The sequence below is a fragment of the Odontesthes bonariensis genome, chromosome 14 (genome assembly GCF_027942865.1).
Source record: "Odontesthes bonariensis isolate fOdoBon6 chromosome 14, fOdoBon6.hap1, whole genome shotgun sequence".
Classification (NCBI taxonomy): domain Eukaryota; kingdom Metazoa; phylum Chordata; class Actinopteri; order Atheriniformes; family Atherinopsidae; genus Odontesthes; species Odontesthes bonariensis.
Genome location: NC_134519.1, coordinates 2,295,328 through 2,319,986, shown reverse-complemented (window position 1 = coordinate 2,319,986; position 24,659 = coordinate 2,295,328). Strand labels below are relative to the sequence as shown.

Below are 24,659 nucleotides of genomic sequence, written 5' to 3'. Positions count from 1 at the left end.
TGCTGGCGTCCACAGCCCGCCGCTGACCTGTGGGAAGCAGCGCGAGGGTTTGGAGTAAAAGGTGCAGTCAGTGAGATTTTACTGCCTGAAACGGACCGCACCATCAGCTGACATCGGACTCCATCCGTGGGCAAACTGTTTCCTCTGAAGGAACCTTTCCTGGGAACCTTTCCTCAGAACCGTTCCTGGGAACCTTTCCTTTCGGACAGTTTCAGACGGTTTCGGACGCTGTTGTGTTCGATGTGTCGCTGATGGAATCGCAGAAAACTGCGGTTCATAGTCTGAAGTTAACGGAAGTTCTGCTTCTGTTGGACTTGGTCTGAATGTGGATTCTTCACACTTGTCCTGCCGTGAAACCTGTTTCTGTTTGTGTCCTGTTGTTGTTTTGGTCTGTGGATGACTTGCAGCTGTGGTCGGGCTGCATTCCTGTCAGCCCCGCCACAATAAATCCACACATCGGGCTGCAGGCGCTCCTTCAAAATAAAATCATGATGTGAGGTTTGAAGGAGAGTTCAGCAGCTGGTGGAGGACTCAGAATAAAACGCCACCTGTTATTGATCAGGATGATTAAACTGACATCAATCAGCTGCCGTGAAGTTAATGTAATTAAAAGTGTAGAACTATATTTAACTACTTTATGGACTTCTGTCTGTCTGCACTTTTATCTTTTTCTTGTTAAATTCGGAGGTTTGAGTCGAGTTAAACTCTAGTTTCATTTATTTCATTTAAGACTCTTCTGAGCTTAAAGCTGCATTCATTCTGCTTTAATTCTGCTTTAATTCTGCTTTAATTCTGCTTTAGTTCTGCATTCATTCTGCTTTAATTCTGCTTTAATTCTGCTTTAGTTCTGCATTCATTCTGCTTTAATTCTGCTTTAATTCTGCTTTAGTTCTGCATTCATTCTGCTTTAATTCTGCTTTAATTCTGCATTCATTCTGCATTTATTCTGCATTCATTCTGCTTTAATTCTGCTTTAATTCTGCTTTAATTCTGCATTCATTCTGCTTTAATTTCTGCATTAATTTCTCATTAATTCTGAATTAAGTCTGCATTCATTTCGCATTCCTTCTGCATAAATTCTGCATTAATTCTGCATTAATTCCGCTTTATTGTCATGAATGGGTCGGCTTCACAGCGTAAAGCCACAAAGAGTTTGAGTTCATGTTGACTTAAAGCTGCAGTCTGCAACTCTTTTTCAAGCATAATGCCTGGAACTGTCCGGGGATTCTGAAAGTAGTACATTAAATACCCCAATACAAAAAAAAAATGAGTTCTCTAGGTCCCCTATATGTCCCGCTAGGTCCCTCCAAAGCCAGCAGGTTTGTTTACAAAATTGCAGACCGGACCGGTAAAAGGTAACCAATCAGGTTACGAGCTGGGCTCTGCTGCCTGTCAATCACCGATTGTGCACGCGCGATACAAGGTAGGCTCGTCCCCACGCTTATTTATCTGGACTATTGAACTTCATTACGGGCTTGTCTACTTACTGTGTCTTCCATGATCGCAAATGACAGGTGAGTTGATGAATGAGGAGTCGTGTAGGCGCATCTGGCGTGCACGTCTACGTGCACGAGTTCTCATGTGTTTTGATGGGGCGGGACAGGAAGTTGAATAACTTTTTAGTTTTCGGTTAAAAAATAAGCATTTCTTGCATTTTGCGACTACGGAGGTCACCGTTTTCAACTTCAAGCGTTCTGATAGATCATGTAAACTCTTAAAATGCCAAAAAGTAGGACTTTACGTATGACAACAACAAATCCTGCAGACTGCAGCTTTAACCTAAAGTATTTAACTAAATGAAGCGTCCATCAGACACATTTCCGGCAGAATAACCGGATGAGAAAGCCTGAAGCTTTAGTTTGAAGGCTGCGCTCAGAATGCAGGAGCTTTATTGTGAAGGGGTGGACGGAAGTGTGCGTGAGGCTGACAGCGTGCACCCGCTCGGACTGAATGAGAGTTGCTCTCTCTCGGAGGACTCCGGCGCTCCTCTGATGGACTTTCTGGGTGAGTCGGCTCCTCCTGCGGCTCCTCCTGCAGCTTCTCCCCGGTGTTCGGACACCGGCGGCCGGCCAGCTCGCTGCCCGGCTCGGCGCTCGCTCCTCCGGCTTCGCGGCTGGTGAAAACACGGCGTGAAGCGGCGGAGCGTCCGCCTGCCAGCAGGGACCTGCTGCTCCTGTTCTCCGTGTCCGGCCGTCCGAGCTTTAAAGTTGAGTTATTCTTTGTGTGAGCCGCAGAGCGAGCACCGATCGATCGTGTTGATCAGAACAGATTCCGGCTGTTTTCCTCCGTAATTTCCGTGTGTTTAACGTTAGTTTGGCGTGAAGTGGAACCTGAAACTCTGCCCAGCTTTCCATCTGAACCGTGACACTGATGAGAGGAAACGTGTCCTCAGGCAGGATGAAGATGTTAACTTCTCTGATTAGTTTAAACTCTGATTCCTCCAATCAGAACCGAGCTGAGCTTCCACTCTGCACATGCTCAGTCAGACCCTCCCCCACCAGGAGGACAGAAATTACACTTTAACCTCCCAGCTTTTCATCCTCCTGAACCTTTTACCTGCAGATAGATGTTTTAGGGACACGCGTGCTGAGATATGCCAAGTTTTCAGCTAACAGCTCTTTGGGAATCACCTTGTTGCTGCAGAAATCCTGTTTTCTGTCTGTCACACTGTGTTATCTTTGCTGTTTTTCACACATGCAGCTAAAGAAATGGGAACAAATCTTAATTCCAGCCTAAAACCCACAAAGAGCTTCTAGATTATTCATTTCTGGTGGCATAAAGCAGTTTAATCATTTCATTTATATTAATTGTTCCATAATAAGTGATTAGATTATATCTTATATTCCTTTTTTAAGCTTTAAATTGAATCTTATTTACTTTTTCTTGATGTTGAATAACATATCATTCTTATTATTGTCTGTTTTTTTCCTACTTTTAGACGTGATAACGTTCATTATTTTGGGATTAGGATTTTTTTAAACTGGATTTCTTATATTAATTTGACTCTTTTGGTAACTGAAAGCAGTTTTAAACGTAAATATACAAAAAAGTTGAAACTATGAAGCTGTTTTTCACAGATGCAGCTAAAGAAATGGGAACAAATGATGTGTCTCTGTGACAGGCTGCTGGGAACAAAGTGCCTAAAGATCCAGTTTAAAATGTGGACACAACACTGGTTCATCCCTTGAGTTAGGAGCCTTTTTCCTGCCTGAATGGTTCATAGCTCAGAGTTCAGTGGCTTAACAAAGAGAAAACACATTCCTCTGAAGATGCTCAGGTACAAGGACTGAAGATGAGGGAAGAAGCAGAAAATGTCCAAAGAGAAACTCAGAGAGAGCTTCAGGAAGCTGCAGAACTGCTGATCAGGACACTTTAAAGGTTCCAGGAAGGCAGGGACTCTGGGTCGGGACATATTTTGGTGTATTTTATATAAATGTGTTTAAGAAAAACGTCTCTGATAAGCCACATTCCCACTGTAGGAACCTTCTGCAGTTCCTGTAACCTTTTCAGGAACGGGGACGTTTATTCGCACATACAGGAACTAGGGACCGCGGCCCTCGGGAACTAGGGACCGCGGCCCTCGGGAACTAGGGACCGCGGCCCTCGGGAACTAGGGACCTCGGCGCTCGGGAACTAGGGACCGCGGCCCTCGGGAACTAGGGACCTCGGCGCTCGGGAACTAGGGACCGCGGCCCTCGGGAACTAGGGACCTCGGCGCTCGGGAACTAGGGACCTCGGCGCTCGGGAACTAGGGACCTCGGCGCTCGGGAACTAGGGACCGCGGCCCTCGGGAACTAGGGACCTCGGCGCTCGGGAACTAGGGACCTCGGCGCTCGGGAACTAGGGACCGCGGCCCTCGGGAACTAGGGACCTCGGCGCTCGGGAACTAGGGACCGCGGCCCTCGGGAACTAGGGACCTCGGCGCTCGGGAACTAGGGACCTCGGCGCTCGGTAACTAGGGACCGCGGCCCTCGGGAACTAGGGACCGCGGCCCTCGGGAACTAGGGACCGCGGCCCTCGGGAACTAGGGACCGCGGCCCTCGGGAACTAGGGACCTCGGCGCTCGGGAACTAGGGACCTCGGCGCTCGGTAACTAGGGACCGCGGCCCTCGGGAACCAGGGGCCGCGGCCCTCGGGAACCAGGGGCCGCGGCCCTCGGGAACCAGGGACCGCGGCCCTCGGGGTTGTTTGGTGGTTGGTAGCCCCGCCCCTTGGTGGTCGGTAGCCCCGCCCCTTGGTGGTCGGTAGCTCCTGCCCTTAGTGGCTGGTAGCTCCGCCCCTTGGTGGTCGGTAGCTCCGCCCCTTGGTGGCTGGTAGCTCCGCCCCTTTGTGGCTGGTAGCTCCGCCCCTTGGTGGTCGGTAGCCCCGCCCCTTGGTGGTCGGTAGCCCCGCCCCTTGGTGGTCGGTAGCTCCGCCCCTTGTCATGTTGTCAGGCTGAAATGTTTCCTCATACGACACGGACACAACCTTAGCGTGTTTAATAAGTTAAACCTCCACGTGGTCTCCTTTGTCTGCGGCGCTCTGCTCTCCTTCCTTCATGAAACCAAGAAGTACGGCCTGCGCTCCATCCTTTGTCTCCTGACTCTCTCTGTGAGCTCTTCCAGCCTCCATGTTAGACGCCTGATGTGATCGTCCATGATTAATATCACCATCATGCAGACCATGAACACGGTGGCCTCCCCGCTCTCCATATTAGCTTCTTGGTGCTGTTTTCTTCTTCTCTCCTTACTTTTACCGGGTTTTGTTTTGTTCTGTTTTGTTGTTGAATGTGGCGCTAAAGTAACACGTCGCTGTCGCAGACGGCTGCGCCGCATCAGTCCCCATCAGGTCCGACTCATGTGGGAATGCAGACTGAAACAGTTCCCCTGGAGAAGGGCAGCTATCAGAACTGCTCTGTCCGAATGCGGCTCATGACAGGAAATTGTTGCAGTCGTCTTCTCGTGTTGCTTCATTGTGTCACAGGACAGTGATGACGTCACAGGTCACATGAGAAGCTGCTCGGCCAATCGCAGCAGACTACGCTGATGGTGTCTGCTGTGATTGGCTTCGTGGGATTCGTGTTACGGCAGTCGTGGCTCCGGCTGTTCCCAGGTCGGATGGAGCTGCTGATGTCAGAGATCTCTCAGCAGCTGATTGGTCCAGCAGCTGGATGGCCCAGCATCATCACCGACCACATGTGGACGGCTTTAAGGCCACCTGTTCACACCCGGTGTGAGAAAGGATCAGATCTGTTACCCGGTGTCTGCGCTTTGGATCAGGACTCCAGGCTTATGGAGGTACCTTCAGGTTCTTACCTGGTTGCATCACCATGGTCCCCGGGTCAGGTTACCAGAGTCACTATGAGTCTCTGTCTATGACTCAGAAGCATCTTCATAAGAGACCAGAGTTCTGAACAGAGTTCAGTCCATATTGTTAGATTCGATTCTTTAATTGAAAGCTCAAGAACAGACCGGAGTAATCTCAAGTGAAAATGAAGCCTTTGTTTCTGGCAACAAATGAAGTATTTCAGCGCTGGACTCGGTATGACAGAACTCTCGCAGGAATCCGTCAGACAGAGCCTCGATTTCCGGTTACATTATGTATTTATATGTATTTATATGTGTCATTGTTTCACACGTTGGATCCCTTATTAATCAAATATGATTGGATATGAGTAGGTTCTTCGTCATAAGCCAAATAATGTCTCTGAGTAACCCAAATAATGTGTGTGTGCTTTTCGCACCTGGATTCTCAGGGTTCCTTGTTTTGTCTGGGTCAGTCTCAGTTAAGGTCATGTCTCCATCCTGGATCACTTTAGGTCAGGGAGAATACAGTCATAATGTCTACGAACAAAGCCAATTTTAACAATATCATCTGACCTAAATCACCTTTTTGAGCTTCTCCCGTCAGCTCGCAGATAAAGTACCGACAGGCAGTTTGTTCGTCTCTGCATCCATTGACCTTTTTAACAGTGAAGGATTGTTGTTGTTTACCTTTCATTGGACTCTTTAATCCTCACACTTTTCCCGCATGTTTTTCCCACTTTTATCCCAAACCCTTTATGTGTATGCACTGCTCACAGATTCATACGTGTGGAAAAGCTGTATCCAGCTGTCTGTGGGGGGGCAATAAAGGTTCCTTTGAACGCCGAACAGGACTGTCGCATTCAGAGAGAATATTCATCTGCATGAAAATGCCGTTTCTTTCTTTAGAAACAAACTTTATTGTTCAGATTAGATCAGATCCGTCTGAATCAGAGTTGTGATCCCGGCAGCTCCAACTGGAGGCAGAGATGTTAATAGATTCAGAGGAATGTGAGGAGAGGCGGCGGCTCCTCAAACAGCCAGTTTCATTCAGTGAAAAGAAATTCTTTGAATATTTGTTGTGAAAGCTGAACACTCGGAGCACAATGAGACCAAATAAACCAGTTTGGCTTGGACTCTGCTCCCCTTCAGGAGGTTCACAAACTTCCCGACTGACAGTAAATCCACAGGAACACCTGAGGAACAAAGCTGCTCATCCTGTGCCACACCTGGACCAACATCTGGATCCGCCTGAGTCTGCCGGGGGTCCACGCATGAGACAGCAGCTGGAATCAATAACTAATCAATAACTAAACTTTAGTGAAGAAGCAGCCAAAATGAATTAAATTCAAATGAAAGAAAGTTCATTTAAAACATTTTTTATTCTCAATTCTTCAAACTTTTCCCACATTTCCCCCAAAAATATTCAATTCTCACATTTAAGTTGTCAGAAGTCTGAATATATTTTGTTCTTAAATCTCCACGTATTCCACCAGGTGGTAAAAAGCTTCAGTTCTGAGAAAATATTATAAATATATATATAAATATTGTGGAATACGTTTTTTTTTTTTACTGGACCAGACCGTGGGATCGAGTGGGTAAGATTAGGCAGCAGGTTCCGGGCCGCACCTTTTTCTCTCGCCTGTCTGAGGTCGCCCGGCGCAGCAGACGGACACGCCCACCTGCACACAAAGGTGGCGTTCCCAGCATTCCTGCTCTGCTGTCTGACATCACTCTCTCATTCAGCCTCGTCTGGCCGTGTCAGAGCTCCACCACACCCGGGGTCAAAGGTCAGACTGCCACAGGGGGCAGGTGCGGTCTAACAGTGTGGGGGGGGGGGCAGTATTTCTTCTCAGGTGTGTTGTAAAGCCTGCAGAAACGAACCTGTAACACCTGAAGGTCACTGATTCTGCAGTTTAATGGTGTCTTTGTTGATTATGGAGCACCGAAACCGCCAGAATCTTAAATTAATGGCTTAATCGATGCCTTTTTATTTAATTTTCAAAAATATATATATATATTTTTTTTTTTGCAGAATCCAGATTTAAATTAGATTATGTCTGGGAGATTTTTTTCAGCTCAGTGATGTCACTAAATTCTGCCATAAACCACTTTAATGCCTAAACGTGCACCCATTCAAACCCCAGTTCACTCCCATTATATGTGAGGTGAGGGGCCTCTTTAACCTGCCATAAAAACAATATGATACACAGAAGATTCACAGAAATACGTCAGTGTGTTCAGAACAAGGTTCTGCTGCTCACAGTTTTACGTTTTCTTTAATCCGACTCGTAGTTTCCACTCAGTGGGGTCACATGGCACCGAAAGGATCGGATTATTGGCTAAATTACAATCAGACTGAGTTATTAAGGGTAATTCTCCTTGGATATCTGGCGGTGAATGAATGGGATCAGAGGCACAAAGCGTGTCATACCCCGGTATGATAGGTGGCGCTGTACCCATTCCAGCTGTTGCTAATAGAGCCACTTCCTGTTGACCTCTGCACCACCAACAACAACAACAAACTCAGGCATTGGAGAAAGATGGAGAACGCAGAGCCAGATGAAGCTACGTCCCTCTACATTTGCTCTGTGATGAGCTGCTTGTTGCACAAACTCGATGCCCAACGGAGCATTCTCCATCGCGTTGTTTGTTTCTTTCTGACGGCGACAACAACAGGAATATCGTCTCCTTTGACTTCCGGGTCACGACCCCGGGAAAACATCTGGAGCATGCGCAGAACGCAAAGTCTGATTCACCACGAGCTTCAGCGTCTACAAGCAGGTTTAGAGTGACTTTCAGCCCAGTTATCTCGGGGTCTGAATCCCATCCGATCCAGTTCTTAGTCAGATTTAAAGGGACAGTTCGCCTCTTCTGACATGAAGCTGTGTAACATCCCATATCAGCAACATCATTTCTGAACATCTTCTTACCCCCTGCTGCGTCCTGTGAGCAGAGTTCCAGCCTCGTTTTGGTGTTGATGAAGGTAGTCCGGCTAGTTGGCTGGGGTTTAAAAAATAAAGCGTTTTCATATCACTGCGATTAGCCACCTAGCGACAGCCGCGCCTGTTTCGGTGTTTGCTGCTCGGTCTGCACAGCAGGCAGTAGGGCTGCACGATAATGGCCAAAATGATTATCACGATTAATTATCACGATTATTTGTTGATTTTAACCAAAACAAATTTTATTGTCACATAGGCTTTCACATCCATATTAAAGATCCGTATCCATATTGTTCGTTGTGTTGCTTCGTGGCGCCAACACAACCGTACGGCACTCTTTGCACATCACCTTTTCTTGTGTTGTGTCACTCGCCTCGAACCCAAAATGCTTCCACACAACGGATGACGATCCGGTCCTCGGCCTCGGCCTCGGCCACGTTAGACATTTTTGGTTTTCTCTGTTAAGATTGTTTATAGCTCATAAGACCGACTGCTACCTGCTGTGGTGTGTTCGCCACGTTACTTTGTCCTCTGTAACTAGTGTCTACATCTAGAAACTAAACTGCGCGGTGCAGGGAGCAGCTCTGATTGGCTCATGGAGGCATGTGATCAGACAGTGGTTTACGGAGCGCTTAGAGTGGCTTTAAAAAACACCAGAGAGGGTTAAAGCGGAGGATGTTTGAAAACACCTTTAATATGGAGCGTTCTATGGACGGATATATCTTTAAATATCGCTCGATCACGCGAATTTGATCGCGGGAAGCCAATATCGTTATCGTGATTAAAATTTGATATATTGTGCAGCCCTAACAGGCAGTGATACGAAGGGAGAGAAAATAGGGCCAAGAGATGTGAGGTCTGACTTTTTCCTGGAGAATAATTTTGTGATGCAAATGTATTACTCTGTTGAACGCATATTGTTTTGAGAAGCAAGACGCTTTATTTTTTAAACCCCAGCCAACTAGCCGGACTACCTTCATCAACACCAAAACGAGGCTGGAACTCTGCTCACAGGACGCAGCAGGGGGTAAGAAGATGTTCAGAAATGATGTTGCTGATATGGGATGTTACACAGCTTCATGTCAAAAGAGGCGAACTGTCCCTTTAATGTGTCTACATGTACTTAATAACTTAGTCTGATTGTAATTTAGCCAATAATCCGATCCTTTCGGTGAGTGAGTGTGAATAACCCATCATGGCCCCTGAGGTTCTGTGTTTCCTCTCTTTTGATGGATGAGGCCTTTCAGGGTTTTTCTGACTGATGGATGAGTTTTGGACACCTGATAACATCCTCTCTGAGCTCGGCCGCTCCCGTTTATTTTTAGCAGCATTTTCCCACGAGTCCGTGAAACCGACACGTGAGCGAATCTTTCAGCTGCCAGCCTGGAACTCGTCCCGTCAGGAACAGAAAACACATCCAGGAATTAGTCCGAGCCTCTCGGTGCACACTGAGCTGATGTGGTTTTTTCCTCCGCCTGCACGAGGACTCGATCTTTAAAGCCAGATCAGGATGAGCAGAAACTGGAGTCGGACATTTAACAGCGTCGCCTCTGTGGTCCAGACTCGTGTCTGCCGGTCTCCAGTCTGTCCCGCCGACTGTGACCCGGTCTGTGAAGGTCAGGCCCAATGCTCTGCTGGATCCGCCCAGCCTCCTCGGATCGATATCTCGTTAGCAGCGGCAGGATGAGGATGAAAACCTGAGCTGCTCTCTGCTGATCAGAGCTGCTGGTTAGTTACATCCCCTGACATCCAGCTAGTCCATCAGGACTGGTTTTATATCTGTTTCCCCACATGTTCAGAGTTCTGGGCTTCATGAAGAGATTTGTCCTGGAGATCCACTGATGTGCTCATTCCAGCTTTTATGTAATGCCACATTCAGGGATAAAAAAAACATATTTATCTCCAAACATTCGTCCTCCTGACACTGATAACAGGATTATAGAACAGCAGCTATTAGCTTTCAAGCTAACATCCATCTGTGCTAACATCTGTTAGCTTCTCTCCTACTTCTCTGCTTTCATAAACTGTATTTTAATGCAGCTGAAATCCTAATAAAGCCTCTTATTTCCTATTTTTTTGTCTGTTATCAGACAACACAGTGACTCAGAAACAGAGAGTGAAATAACAGCAGGTTATATTGTGTCATATTGGAATATTTTTTTTAAAAGATCGGGTAGTTCTGGTGACATTTCAACAGAAATTAGCCACTATTTGTCCTCGAGTTGCCTCGGTTTCCTTCTGTTCTCTGCTTGCTTCCTTCTGTTCTCTGCTTGCTTCCTTCTGTTCTCTGCTTGCTTCCTTCTGTTCTCTGCTTGCTTCCTTCTGTTCTCTGCTAGCTTCCTTCTGTTCTCTGCTAGCTTCCTTCTGTTCTCTGCTAGCGTCCTTCTGTTCTCTGCTAGCGTCCTTCTGCTCTCTGCTTGCTTCCTTCTGTTCTCTGCTAGCGTCCTTCTGCTCTCTGCTAGCTTCCTTCTGTTCTCTGCTAGCGTCCTTCTGTTCTCTGCTAGCTTCCCTCCTGCTCTCTGCTAGCTTCCTTCTGTTCTCTGCTAGCGTCCTTCTGTTCTCTGCTAGCTTCCTTCCTGCTCTCTGCTAGCTTCCCTCCTGCTCTCTGCTAGCTTCCTTCTGCTCTCTGCTAGCTTCCTTCTGTTCTCCGCTAGCTTCCTTCTGTTCTCTGCTAGCTTCCTTCTGTTTTCTGCTAGCTTCCCTCTGTTCTCTGCTAGCTTCCTTCTGTTTTCTGCTAGCTTCCCTCTGTTCTCTGCTAGCTTCCTTCTGTTCTCTGCTAGCTTCCTTCTGTTCTCTGCTAGCTTCCCTCTGTTCTCTGCTAGCTTCCTTCTGTTCTCTGCTAGCTTCCTTCTGTTCTCTGCTAGCTTCCCTCTGTTCTCTGCTAGCTTCCCTCCTGCTCTCTGCAAGCTTCCTTCTGTTCTCTCCTAGCTTCCTTCTGTTCTCTGCTAGCTTCCGTCTGTTCTCTGCTAGCTTCCTTTTGTTTTCTGCTAGCTTCCCTCTGTTCTCTTCTAGCTTCCCTCTGTTCTCTGCTAGCTTCCTTTTGTTTTCTCCTAGCTTCCCTCTGTTCTCTGCTAGCTTCCTTCTATTTTCTGCTAGCTTCCCTCTGTTCTCTTCTAGCTTCCCTCTGTTCTCTGCTAGCTTCCTTCTGTTCTCTGCTAGCTTCCTTCTGTTCTCTGCTAGCTTCCTTCAGTTCTTTGCTAGCTTCCTTCTGTTCTCTGCTAGCTTCCTTCTGTTCTCAGTTAGCTTCCTCCTGTTCTCTGCTAGCTTCCTTCTGTTCTCTGCTAACTTCCTTCTGTTCTCTACTAGCATTCTTCTGTTCTCTGCTAGCTTCCTTCTCTGCTAGCTTCCCTCTGTTCTCTGCTAGCATCTGCTACTGACAACTTTGAAATCGCTTGAAAAATCGCGTCGTGTACGTCAAAGTCTGATGCACGTAATGTGGGAGGAGCTAGCTTACCGCGGTTCTACTAGCGCCGTGAGGACTCGCTCACACAAATACTGTTGTAGCTAAACTGGAGGGACGCGAACAAACAACTGCTTTGGTTTAATGAAGACGTCCCAACTAATAAACTAAGACTTAAGATGCTCTTATCAGAGGGTAAAGTCTGACCATTATCAGGATAGTTATGTTCGCATTAAAGTGGAATAAAATCAGAGAACAATCAGTGAGTAATCAGAGAATAATCATTGAATAATCAGTGTGAATAATCAGAGAATAATCAGTGTGAAGAATCAGAGAAGAATCAGTGAGTAATCAGAGAATAATCACAGAATAATCAGTGAATAATCAGTGAGTAATCAGTGAATAATCTGAGTATAATCAGTGAGTAATCAGAGAATAATCAGAGTAGAATCAGTGAGTAATCAGTGAGTAATCAGAGAATAATCACAGAATAATCACAGAAGAATCAGAGAATAATCAGTGAATAATCAAAGAAGAATCAGTGAATAATCAAAGAATCACAGAATAATCAGAGAATAATCAGTGAGAAGAATCAGAGAGTAATCAGTGAATAATCAGAGAAGAATCAGTGAATAATCACAGAATAATCAGTGAATAATCACAGAATAATCAATGAATGATCATTGAATAATCTGTGAGTAATCAGTAAATAATCATTGAATAATCTGTGAATAATCAGTGAATAATCATTGAGTAATCAGAATAATCTGTGAATAATCACAGTGATCTGGATCACACTTTCCCAGCTTCTCACCTTAACCCTGATCCTGAAACCAAGTCTTCAGAAATCACTTTGTGTGTGTGCTGGTTCTGCTCCAGGACACACGTGCACACACGTGCACACACGTGCACACACGTGCACGCTGTGACACACAGTAATAGCTGCAGCCTCCAGAGTTGTGTCCCACATCAGCCGGCTGAGAGGAAACTTATTCAGTGATTATCGTGAGAGCGGCGACATGCAGCTCGGGGGAGGGAGGGAGGGAGGGAGGGAGGGAGGCTGCGAATGAGCAGCTGCAGAGAGGAGAAGAAGAGGAGGAGGAGGAGGATTGATTGAATAAATGCAGTGAAACCTCTGAGAGGAGGAGAGGGAGGCAGATCGAGGTTTAGAGTTACAGCTGAGTGGAGAGAGAGAGGATGCGGCGGTGAGGAGGGAGAGGCCGGTCGGGGGAAGCCGGAGAGGATGTTGATGGGACGCAGACGGATGTTTGAGCTTCTCCTCATTGGCTGACAGGTGGCGGCTGCTTCGGCCAATCCCGTCTGACCCCGTGTGTGCGTGTGCGTCCTCTCCTCAGATGATGGGGAACAGCTGCGACCGAGGTACCGTCTGTATGTTTCCGTCATGTGACCGAGCCGCCGCTCCGGGCTTCCTGCCGCATGTTGCCCTAACTTTGTGTCCGCGGCGAGGACGGTCCCCACGGAGACGGTCCCCGCGGAGACGGTCCCCACGGAGACGTCCTCGCCGCTCCTCCTCCACCATCGGGGCTGTTGGTGTGTGTGTGTGTGTGTGTGTGTGTGTGTGTGTGCATGAAAGTTTGCTCGGCTGCGGCGCTGCATGCGGATGGAACCTGATCCGGACCCGAACGCTGCTGCATGCTGCGGCGCCGCCGGCCGGCCGCGTCCTGCTGACCGCAGGACGTCTCCACATGTTCTCATGGCACGTAAACATCGTGTTGACTCCGCTGGCTGCTGATTGGACGGCTCCACATCGACCCGGGACTGTTGATTCTGGTGTCGAGCAGCTGAACCGGATCTTATCTGAGCTCAGCTGCTTCAGTTCCAGCCTTCAAAGTGGGCTTCAGTGTTTGATTCTGTTCATTTAAAGGCGATGTGGGACGGTTCCGTAAACCGTCAGAATCTGACTGTGAGCTGACGCTGGCACAGTCGGATCTTTAAGACCAAAGAGTCTGGGCTCTTTAAAGTCTTCATTCTGGGTCGAACCCAAAGCACCAGAACTTACGGGCCATTGTTCTTTTCTTCCAGCAGCCTCCTGATCCTGCAGTTTAAGCTAAATGGACCTGTTAGCATCGAGTTAGCATCCAGTTAGCAACAGATAGAACTGACATCATGAGTCAAAAGGGTCTTTGGGACCTTTGTGTGATTGATTGGCGTCCAGCAGAAAGTGATTGGCAGATGAGATGTTCGCTGTCTGCAGCTGCTTTCGTTCAGTAGAAGCCGTGACGGTCGGTTCTGGTCTTTGAAAGCAGCCAAACGTTCTGCGATCCGGAGCTCGCCGCGCGCTGGAGGTCGGGTCGTAAAATGTGCTGAGCTCCATTTTCTGAAACCGATCGATGGATGTTCAGCATCCGTCCGTCCATCAGCCAACAGACAGTTTGTCCTCCACCGTGTCTGAATGTCATCGCTCAGCCTCGGCCGTCCGGCTCAGAGCGACAGCTCACAGGCTGATGATGATGATGATGGTGATGATGGGGAGGAAGAGGCCGCTTTGATCTCCATTAACCGCTTGTCTCTCTTTGTGTCGACAGAAGTGTCTTCGGAGCGATCTCCGAGGAGGAGGAGCATCTCTGGTTTGGGGAGTTCTGACAAGAGCGTCGCGGTGGACAATCCAAACTCGTCTCCTTTCAAAGTGCCGGTGAGTAACCGCCGTGACCACGAAGCGTCTTCACCTCTGAGCCTCCACTGACCCGTCAGCAGACTCCTAACTTTATTATTTTCCAGTTTTAAAAGTCTAAATCTGTTCTGAGCTCCTTAGAGGACTCGTCTCAGGCTCGTCTGGTCCGGTCGAAGCTCTTTGGAGTAATACTCACTCTAGTCTCTGGTCTTTACTGGACGAGTCGGAGTCTGTTTCTGGTTTTTTGTCTCGTTCCAGGTCTAGTCTTGGTTCTGTAGAGGACAAGTGCAGTTTTAGGTTTTGGTCTTTAAAGTGCAGAGTCCCAGATATTTAGTCCAAGTCTAGTCTCAGGTCAGAACGGCTAATCCGACTCTGGTGTTGGACCGGGCCGGGTTAAATCTGGGTTCTTTAGAAGACGTGTCCAAGACTGTTCTTTGATGCAAGTGTAGTCGCAGGACTTTATAGGAGTAACTCGAGTCTAATCGCTGGTCTTTGTTAGACGAGTCTAACTCTTTTCCCGGGTCTTTAAAGGACCGTACCAACTGGAGTCTTGGGTCTGTAGATGGTAGTTTTAGTTTAGGGTCTTTAAAAGCCTTGTTTCAGTCTAGTCCCCTGTCTTCAGACTTGGAGTTCAGGTTTAGTTTCAAGTCTTAGAAAGACTAGGCCGGATTCTGTTCTGGTTCTGTTCTTTAGTGGAGTCTGGTTTGAGGTCTTTAAAGGTCTGAGAATCTAGTCTTAGGCCAGACTAAGTCTGGGTTCCTTAGAGAACTAAAGGGGTTGTTTCCGATCCTGATGCGTAGTTTAACTATTTTGTCCTCATACATGCTGTTTTTAACTTTATTTCTTCTCAAAAATCAATAGAGATGAGAGCAAACTGTAGTCTGGGCCGTTTGGGGGGACCGGTCCAGCGCTGGTTTTTCATGGTTTGGCCCGTCTCAGCTGCAGCAGCAGTCAGGGTGGGCAGAATTATTTCTATTATTCAAGCTTGCGACTGGCTCCGACACATTTTTACTGTGAGCAGATCAGCTGTGCGCTGTACAGCTCGCCGTGGCTCCTTTCAGTCCATGGTCAGTGGTTTCCAAAGTGGGGGCCGCGGCCCCCTGGGGGGCCTCAGAAAATTGGAGGGAAGATAATAAAAAAATAGAAAATACAGTTTTTTTTAAACAACATTATAAAAAATAGTCAAATTTTTTTAATCAGTATTGTAAAATACAATTTATAATAATATATCATATGGAAATGTTATTTGCCATGCTCGTGTTTCTGATTGGCTGCCAGTCAAAACATGGTAGACCTGGCGGTTTGCGCCTGTTCTCAAGCTGCTCTGCTCCTCAAGCTAGCATGTAGCTAGCTTAGCCAACATGGAGAGATTTCTGACTTGGAAGAGACTGAAAGAACTGGCCGACTAAAATCAGAGAGTATGAGGCAGCGTACATTAAGTTTGGCTTTACAGCGTCCTCTGTCTGGAGACCCTCAGATGAGTGTTCAAAACCTTCGAAACTTCAGCGTCACCTGATACAAAAACATGCGGCAGACTTCTTCAGACGTAAAGAGGAGCATTTAGTCAGGCTGCATTCACACAGCGAGCTGCTGTCCGTGAAGAAAAGAAGGAAAATACCTTCTAAAAGTTGATGTTTCTTTACATATGTTGTAGCATCGTCTGTGGTTTGCAGAGGGGGCCAGAAGCTGACACTGTTTGGGGGGCCTTGGCCTAGGTGAATTCACTCTGTACCAGACTAAAAGAACCAGACTTGTCATGTATGTAATGAGACCTGTGAACCCGAGTTATTAGCGCGTAGAGCTGAGGCCCGGCGACTACTGGAAGTGTTCGGCGTGCCGCTGCATCCCTTCTGCTGAGGAGCATCAACAAAGGAGCCCGAGATGGACTATTTTTAACCGGCACTCAGGCGAAGCGTGCGTCTAAAAACATTTCATCTTCAGCTGTCAGGACTCCAAACATGGCTGAACACCTGCTGTAAAGGCTTCCTGCGGCGCTTTGAGCTGAAGCGGCTCAGTCTGTGCAGGACTCGTCCCGGACAAGTCTTAGAGCTGTAGGAAACTAGTCAAAGCAAAGGGTCGAGTCGGCTCCTGAGTCTCTCTTCACTGTGTCGTCCGCCCGTTCGTGCCAGTCCTCGGGTGTTTCGGGGAGTTTATTGGGATATGTCGGGTCTGAAGTCTTTGGAGCAGCGGACCGATTCACCCGAGTCTTCTTGTTTGGTTTTTGGAAGGAAAATTAGGAGGATTGTGAGGATTAGTCCAAGTCCGAGAGGTCTTTAAGTTTAGCCGAGTCACAAGTCGAGTCTTTAGAGGACTTGTCCAAACAAAGGCTTGAAAGTAAAATCTTGTGTTTTCAGGTGACCTGTGGGGAGTCCAATTCAAATCATAGATATAAGATGAACAGGTCCAAGTCGAGTCTGACTTCTTAGAATGACGAGACCAAGTCAGAGACTTTCGAGTCTGTTCAGGAGCCCAGGTGAAGGATTGTGAGCTGCAGATCGAAGCTAATTCATGGCTTTTGTGAATTTCCAAGTCTTTTTGTGGATGAGTTGAAGTCCGGTTTCAGATCTTTGAGTTTAAAACTGAACCGATTCATGAACAATCAGCAGCTGGACTGAAAGACCGAATGTCCCGACTCACATTCCAGTCTGGAAAATCAGCCTTTTTTCTTTTTTCCCAACATTCTCTTTATTGAGTTTTCAACATGTTTCCAAAACACACATATATTCAGAAATAAGAGCGCTCTCATGTCCAAGGAGACATCAGGGGCAAAGTTATTATCCAACATTCAAATTGTCCTTCCTTACAAGTCAAATATTTATGAGATAATATAGAGCAACACTTAGTACAAGTACAAAAACAAAAGGAAAAGAAAAGAAACCAGAACAATAAACGTTTCTCTATCTTGTAAAGAATAAGCCCATATTATTTTTGCTATTGTGCCTTTATGGTTCAAAAATACAGATTCAGATGTACAATCCATACAGAATAAAAAAAATCAAATATCAAAAGAAAATAGATCACAGACTACCAACAACTACGGCTCTTCGTCTTCGTTACCCACATTACTTAAATCTACACTCTCCATATATTCTATAAAAGGACCCCAAATGTTTTGAAATGGTGATATTTTCCCTTTTATAATGTAAGTTATCTTCTCCATGGGTAAAGTTGTGGATATTTCCTTAACCCAGTTGATGATTTTTGGTTTACTGGTACTCCTCCATGAGACTCTTTTTGCCAGCAGTAAGCACAAGTCCAGGGCAGTGATTATTTAAATCAGCCTCTTTAAGCTTTAAACCAGTCGTTTGGAACAGTGTAAGAGTCTTTTTCTTTAGTTCCTGTTGGAAGAAGTCTCTTTTATGAGTTCCTTGAGTTTTCTGGTAGAAAGTTGGAGCCAGATGAAGCTTTAGGGCCTCCGTCGTTGTGGTGTGAAGCAGAGCTGAGAGTTTGTGCTGTTGTTCTGTCTGTCGTTGGTGATCTCGGTCGGCGAACCGACGCAGACTCCAGCCGGTCTGCGAGGGGTTTGGAGTCTCTGGATTCTGATGCATCAATGGGAGCCTTTGAGCCTGGGGGCAGTTTGTCAGGGAGGGGGGTGTTTGAGGGTATTAATATCTCAGGAAACGAGGCCGCTCGGCTTCTCTGCTCGGCTCTGAGCTTCTGCAGTGACAAACCACCTGATGGCTGAAGGGTTTGATCAGTTTATCTGAGACGTGACTCATCGGTGTCAGCGGGGCAGCCGGCGCCGACCGGATCCTGGAGCTGGCGCTGGTGCCCTGAAAGCAGCAGGAAACCTGCTGAGCGTCACTGAGCGTCGCAGCAAACGGCGGCTGAATTACTCACCTGTTTCTTTTTTATTTTTTATTTGACACATTCATACATACAAACACAAATTCAACAACATAGCAGATGTGCGTTACATACAGATAGTTTATAGTCCTTTGAAAGTCTTTTCCGTTCCCTAACCTCTCATTGACTAGATCTTTGTAATTATCAGTCAGTGTTCTCGTACTTAATACGTCATACTTTCATATTCGACAACCAAAAAACAATACCACCAAGTCTTAGTACTTTACAAATAAGAGAGAAAACAACAACACCAATTCAAAAGTAAAGAAAGAAAAAGGGAAGAAAGTACCCTGCTATATTAATAAAATAAATAAGATAAAATAAAAGTGGAGGCGATTAGAGTTCAGGCCTTATTAATGACCATCTCTTATCAAACAGGTTTGTCTTCAGCTGTAGTCTTGCTGTGATTTTCTCCATGGTAAACACATTTTTTACCCTGTCTCTCCATTGCGTTATGCTTGGAGGCCGCGGTTTCAACCAGGAAGCTGTTATTGTCTTTTTTGCTATCAGCAGCAGGATTCTCAGTAAATATTTAGAATTCTTATCCGTCATATCGTCGGGAATTATACCTAAGATGTAAAGTGCTGGTTCCAGAGGGAACTCAATACCCAAAATCAGTTTAATCTCCTTCTGAATGTTCTTCCAGAAATCCTGCATTTTGGGGCAATCCCAGAATATATGGGTGGAGTCACCCACCGTTCCACACTCCCTGCAGCACAGATCAGTTGTATTTTGATGTAATAAATGTGGTGTAAAAGTAACGCATCTTAACTTTCCAGTCAAATTCCCTCCATGTTGGGCTATTCGTTAGTTTATGTCCCTCTTTAAATGTTTCCTCCCATTCTTCTTCTGTTATTATGATGTTTGCTTCCAGCTCCCATTTTTCTTTAATATCCAAGTTGTTATCCTCGGATTCATGTTGTATTGCTTTATATATTTTTGATATAATCCCTTTTTTTGTCCCTGGAACATTTGGCCAATATATATTAGTCCTTTGTCAGCCCATTTGTTAAAGGGACACTATGTAATAAATTAAGTCATTTATTAGCTCAAATCAACATATTCATTCATAAATTAGTCCTCATTGGTGTAAAATGATCTCTGTCAAAAATCTCACTTATCCTCCTGAGTGAAGAATAACTTGTCTGTATCTACATAGAGCAGGTAAGCTCTATGGAGGCTGCCATGTCCTTCTGCTCTATGAAAAACGACGAAGTGCCGAGAGGGACATAAAGCACTTCGAATCGCGATTTCCCCACCAGGCCTACAAGCAGAAATGACGTCATTGTGACGTCATTTCCGCCAAATGGCTTATTACAGCCGCTAATGCTAAATAGATTTTATTCCTTGGCACATATGTCTTTGTGTTCATTAGCTTTCTTTTTGTAAGTGCATCATCTTCTTCTTTTTATTATTATTCCTATGCTCCCCCTGGATATCCTCTTTTTGGCGTTATGCTCACATTTGTAAACTGTTATTTTGTTGATTTACTAATAAAGTTTAAAAAAAAAAAAATGCTAAATAGATTTTATCTCGTAAATTATCCCACTAATAATGCATTGGTTGTTACCAAACTTCTGCCGTAGTACACATAGGCTCTTAACTCACAAAACGAGGCATTAGAAAGTTTGTAAGTTTACCGGGAGTTTATTTACCGCTGCTAATGCTCCTATTGCTAACGCAGGCTAATGCTAACGCTGCGTCGACGTCACTTCCGGTAACTCCCAGAATATGACTAATTGCATTGTTTGCACACCAAAGGCTATGTCAACTTCTGTTATCTGACATGTTATCTGTCATCTGTATTTATAGTGTTGTTGTATGTGTGTTATATAATCCTTTGTACTGTGTGTCTTGATTTCTTTTTGTTTGTATGGACCTTGAGTCTGAAGCTATAGCTTCTTGAATCTTGACACATTCCGCTTGCCGTAGTTCAAGAAGTTGCAACGCACATTTGAAAACGTGAGGCGCTGGAGAGCAAATTCATTCGACTTTGCAAAATAAAATTGCACCACTAGATGGGGGAAGAAATTACATAGTGTCCCTTTAAATCCCGAATCCATGACAGATGGTACAAAGTCTGGGTTCTTTGCTATTTTAGCAGCCCTGCTTACAGAGTTCGACAGTTTCAGGTTCTTTCGTGCTGCTGACCAAGTTTTCATTGTTCCCTTCATCCATTCGTTACTCATCCCGAGTCTCTTCCGAGCCCCTTCATTCAAAAATGGGAGGAGTGATTCTAAAGAAACATTTTGACATGCATTTTGCTCCATATCCACCCATATCGAATCTTTCTCTTTAGTGATCCACATGATTAAGGCTCTGAGTTGTGCTGCCCAATAGTCATTTCTTAAGTTAGGTAAATTCAACCCTCCCTTCTCTTTTTTGCTAAGAAGCGTCTTGCATTTAATTCTACTACTCACCTGTTTCTAAAGAGTCAGATCGGCTCATCTGCCCTTTTATTTCAGCCGGTTGCTACAGCAACGAGTAACTCTAAAACAAAAAGCTGGAAAAACTGCTCAGAAATCTGCAGAATGGTGAAAACGTGGAGGAAAAGTCTGAGATTCAAGCGAACATTCAGATATTCTGAGAGGAAAAGGAGCTCCGGTGATGAGCTGTTAAAGAGGCGAGTACTTCCTGCTGCTCACTGTCAGCTTTAAAAGCCCGATGATGTAATCAAATCAAATTTATTTGTAGCACATTTCATGTACAAACAATTCAGAGTGCTTTACATAAAATAAAAGCATTGCAGCAGGGAGTGGAAGAAGCATTAAATATACATAAAATAATATAAAGAGAAACAAATAAAATCATTTAAATGATTTAAAACCAGCAACAGTCCAGATAAGTTCAGAGATATCGTGCAGATTTCATGCATAGACACATGAGAACAGAAATGTCTTTAACCTGGATTTAAAAATGTCTCCATTTGGTGAAAGTTTAATCTCCACTGGCAGTTTGTTCCACTTGTTTGCAGCATAACAGCTAAATGCTGCTTCTCCATGTTTAGTCTGGACTCTGGACTGGACCAGCTGACCTGAGTCCTTGGATCTAAGAGCTCTGCTGGCTTTATATTCTCTGAACAGATCACAGATGTAAACCATCAGCAGGCTTTTAAAATCTATTCTGTGACTGACTGGAAGCCAGAGTAAAGATTTTAAAGCTGCTGTGATGTGTTCAGATCTCTTAGTCCGGGTTAAAACTCCAGCAGCAGCGTTCTGGATGAGCTGCAGATGTTTAATGCTCTTTGTGGGAAGTCCAGTTAAAAGAGCATTACAGTAATGGAGTCTACTGGAGATGAATGCATGGAGGAGTTTCTCCTGGAAACCTTTAATTCTGCTGATGTTTCTGAGGTGTTGCACTGGCAAAAATCAAAGTCTTACCAAGTATATTTGTCTCATTTCTAGTCAAAATATCTCATTACACTTGATATAAGACACAACTGCCTAACAAGCACCATCTCAGCCAGATATAGGGACTTGTTTTAATACAATACATCTGGAATATCTTGTTAAATGAAAAAGTCTTGAAAACAAATTGTTTTGAGTCACATATCATATGAAACAAGCTTTTTTGTTACATTTGAAGAGGTTTTTAAGCTAATTTCAAGATCACTTTTAACTCAAAAGTCCCAAATATCACATTTTATTTCAAGAAATCTTGACAAGCCCATTTTCACTAGTTCCATTGGCAGATTTTTTGCTTATTTCAAGCAAAAACGTCTTTTATTTGTTGTTTTTTTACTTATTTTTGGAGGGGCATTTTTTCCAGTGTAAAAGCTGCCTTGGTGACAGCTTTGATGTGGCTGCTGAAAGTCTGACGAGTCCGATGAGGATGATGGTGGGTTAGGAAGGCGGCTGGACTGTGATGTCGGTTAGAGGTCTACTGACATCACTCTTCCACGGACACCGGCAGGATAAACGCAGCCTCTCTCTGCATCTCTAACCTGGCTCTCCAGCTGGTCCCTGGGGCTCACCCCCCTCTGCTCTGTCTTTCAGGGATTCTTCAGCAAACGTCTCAAAGGCTCCATCAAGAGGACGAAGAGTCAAACCAAACTGGACAGAAACACCAGCTTCAGGCTGCCGTCGCTCCGGCCCGCTGACCCCGACAGGTGAGGCCGCCTCCCTTTGGCTCGCATGCATCACAGAAACAATCCGTTCTGGATCGGTTTCATTTTAAATTTTACAAAAGCAATTTGTTGGGCATGAGATCCATTTTTCCCCCCATGAAGTTTACCCCGGTGGTCTCGTGCGTAATGCAACAGCGGCGCGTTTACGTCCGCTTCTCATTCAAGCGCACAAGATGGCCGACGCAGGTAAAACCCCAACTTAAGTCTGAGGTCTGGAACCATTTCGGATTTAAAACGACAAAAGGACAAAGAGCTGGATGAAACCTGTTTTTTGTTTTTTTGTTCTGTTTTGTTTTTGTTTTGTTTTTTGTTCTGTTTCTTTTTTTTTTGTTGTTTTGTTGTTCTGTTTTGCTGTTGTTGTTGTTGTTGTTGTTGTTGTTGTTGGGCCCCTGAGGCACACCTGTGCAATGATCCTGCTCTCAGCACCCTAACCTGGTTATCTGGCCGAAGGAGAAGTGCTCCCTTCTCTTTTGAGAGAAACTGTTTTAGATCTTTGAGCAAAAACCAAAGTGTTGTCTTTATATTTTTGGCCAGTGTTTTATCACAGATTTATATATAAATATATAATTATCCCCAGAGTGAGTCAGCAGAAAAGCACACAGCCTTTTTTTTTTTAGTGCTAAATGATGGGAATTAGGAGTAAAGGTTCAATAAATGAACATTTTCAGTCCTCTGAAGGAGGAACTGTGAATGTGAGCAGATCTGGGCCCAGTTTCCGTGGTTCTGAGCCAGACTTCTGCTCATCATCAGAGTGTGCAGCCAGCGGGAGGATAACGCCTCTCACACTCAGTCGGCTGCTCGCTCTGACTCAGGACGGACGGCTCAGAGCCCCGAGGTTCAGGCCGCTTCAAACTAAAGCTGAACTCTTTTTATCTGCATCCGACCGGTGACCGGCGTCCCCTTCATGCTTTGTGGTGAAAGTGAAAGGTGGTTCTTCCGGCTCTGATTGGTCGGTGTGTCTGCTGCTAATCCAGGTTTAACGGCAGCAGGATTACACTCACACACGCTCAGAGACGGACATTTAGAGGGGTTTGTTCATTTCTGAGGTTCTGTATGAGGTTTTGGGTTCTGGCAGAGGTTCACCCAGAACCTCAGCCCGAACCTCAGCCCGAACCTCAGACAGAACCTCAGACAGAACCTCAGACAGAACCTCAGACAGAACCCAGAACCTCTAAGGACGGCTGGTGGTGTAAAATGGAGGCTGGGCCCGTCGATCTGCTCCTGAGCTTCAGCTCTTAAACCGAAGAACTGGCCCAGCTTCAGCCTCCTCATTAGCGTCCCTCCTGAGGCAGGTCTGTAGTTAAACGCTCCGTCACGCTGCTGCCTAGCGCTCGCCCTCCCAGCAGAGGCGGTTGCCGTGGCGCATCCCGAGGGCGTCGTGCGATTGGCCGTCCCAGCACCTTGTTTACGGGGAGCTGACGGCGGCGTCTCGTCCGGCTGATCGGAGCTGCTGGAGGGTCGATGCTCTGGGGAACCCGCAGCCGGCAGCTGGAGGAGGGTCGCTGATGTCACGGTGATGTCACGGTGATGTCACGGTGTTCTGTCAGCTGGTGGCGCGCCCTGCCGGAGGACCACCAGCTGATCGGTTGGTTTCCTTCCTGTTTCAGGTCTCGCGGGCTTCCCAAGCTGAAGGAGTCGAGCTCCCAGGAGTCCCTGCTGAGCCCGGGCAGCGCGGTGGAGGCGCTGGACCTGAGCATGGAGGAGGACGTGTTCATCAAGCCGCTGCACAGCAGCATCCTGGGGCAGGACTTCTGCTTCGAGGTGAGCGCGGCGTACAGAACGGGACGAGTTCAGGCTGCCCTGAGGCTCCTCCTCACGCTCATTCAGCCCGCAGTCTATCAGCCGTTTAACCCTTTCTGTTGTCCTGCGGGTTTTATGAGACTTACTTTTAACAAAGCCTTAGGTTTTAATGGCTGAAAGTACAACTTTTTACTAAAATGGCCCAAACTGCATCTCACCTGCAGTTTAAAAAAAACACTTTTTAAACTGAATTTGTTCTTTGATTTATTTCTTAACAATGTTTTGTGAAACTAAAAGATTTATTTTTTTTTTTTAAACTTTATTGCCTTTATCAAACTTGCAGGCAATACAAACACAGACACACATTCAATTCAAAAATACACAGGAAGACAAATAAGAAAACAAATAAATACAAAACCAATTACAAAAACTGAGATAACAAAACAAAACAGACAAACAAACTCGGTCACCTTGTCATTAAATGTTATACGGGGTCAAAGTACATGCATTATATAAAATTGTAACATTACGTTTAAGGGTTTAGCCTAATTTCAGATTTTTTTTCTAACTAAAATAAAATAAAAGGACTAAGAACAAACTTGGTATTCTTAGTTATTTGTTTTCATGAGATGTTGATTTTAGTTGAAGTTTTTACTTATTCTGTGATTAGTCTGAAACTTCTTTAAAAAGT

At 45.7% G+C, this 24,659-nt stretch overlaps 2 protein-coding genes across 10 annotated transcripts in view; one reads left to right on the top strand and one right to left on the bottom strand.

Moving 5' to 3' along the window:
• Window positions 1-24,659, bottom strand: part of LOC142398498 (uncharacterized) — a 462,406-nt gene that overhangs the window by 304,564 nt on the left and 133,183 nt on the right. The gene's annotated exons all lie outside the window — the stretch shown is intronic.
• rasal2 (RAS protein activator like 2) overlaps window positions 1-24,659 on the top strand; it is an 87,420-nt gene that overhangs the window by 38,830 nt on the left and 23,931 nt on the right. For 5 of the 9 annotated variants that reach the window (XM_075482497.1, XM_075482502.1, XM_075482496.1 and 2 more), the window contains exons 4-6: window positions 14,171-14,277; window positions 22,098-22,210; window positions 23,836-23,989. In XM_075482497.1, coding sequence (XP_075338612.1) covers window positions 14,171-14,277; window positions 22,098-22,210; window positions 23,836-23,989 — 374 coding nt within the window. The other 4 variants (XM_075482498.1, XM_075482501.1, XM_075482499.1 and 1 more) reach the window with 4 other exon arrangements.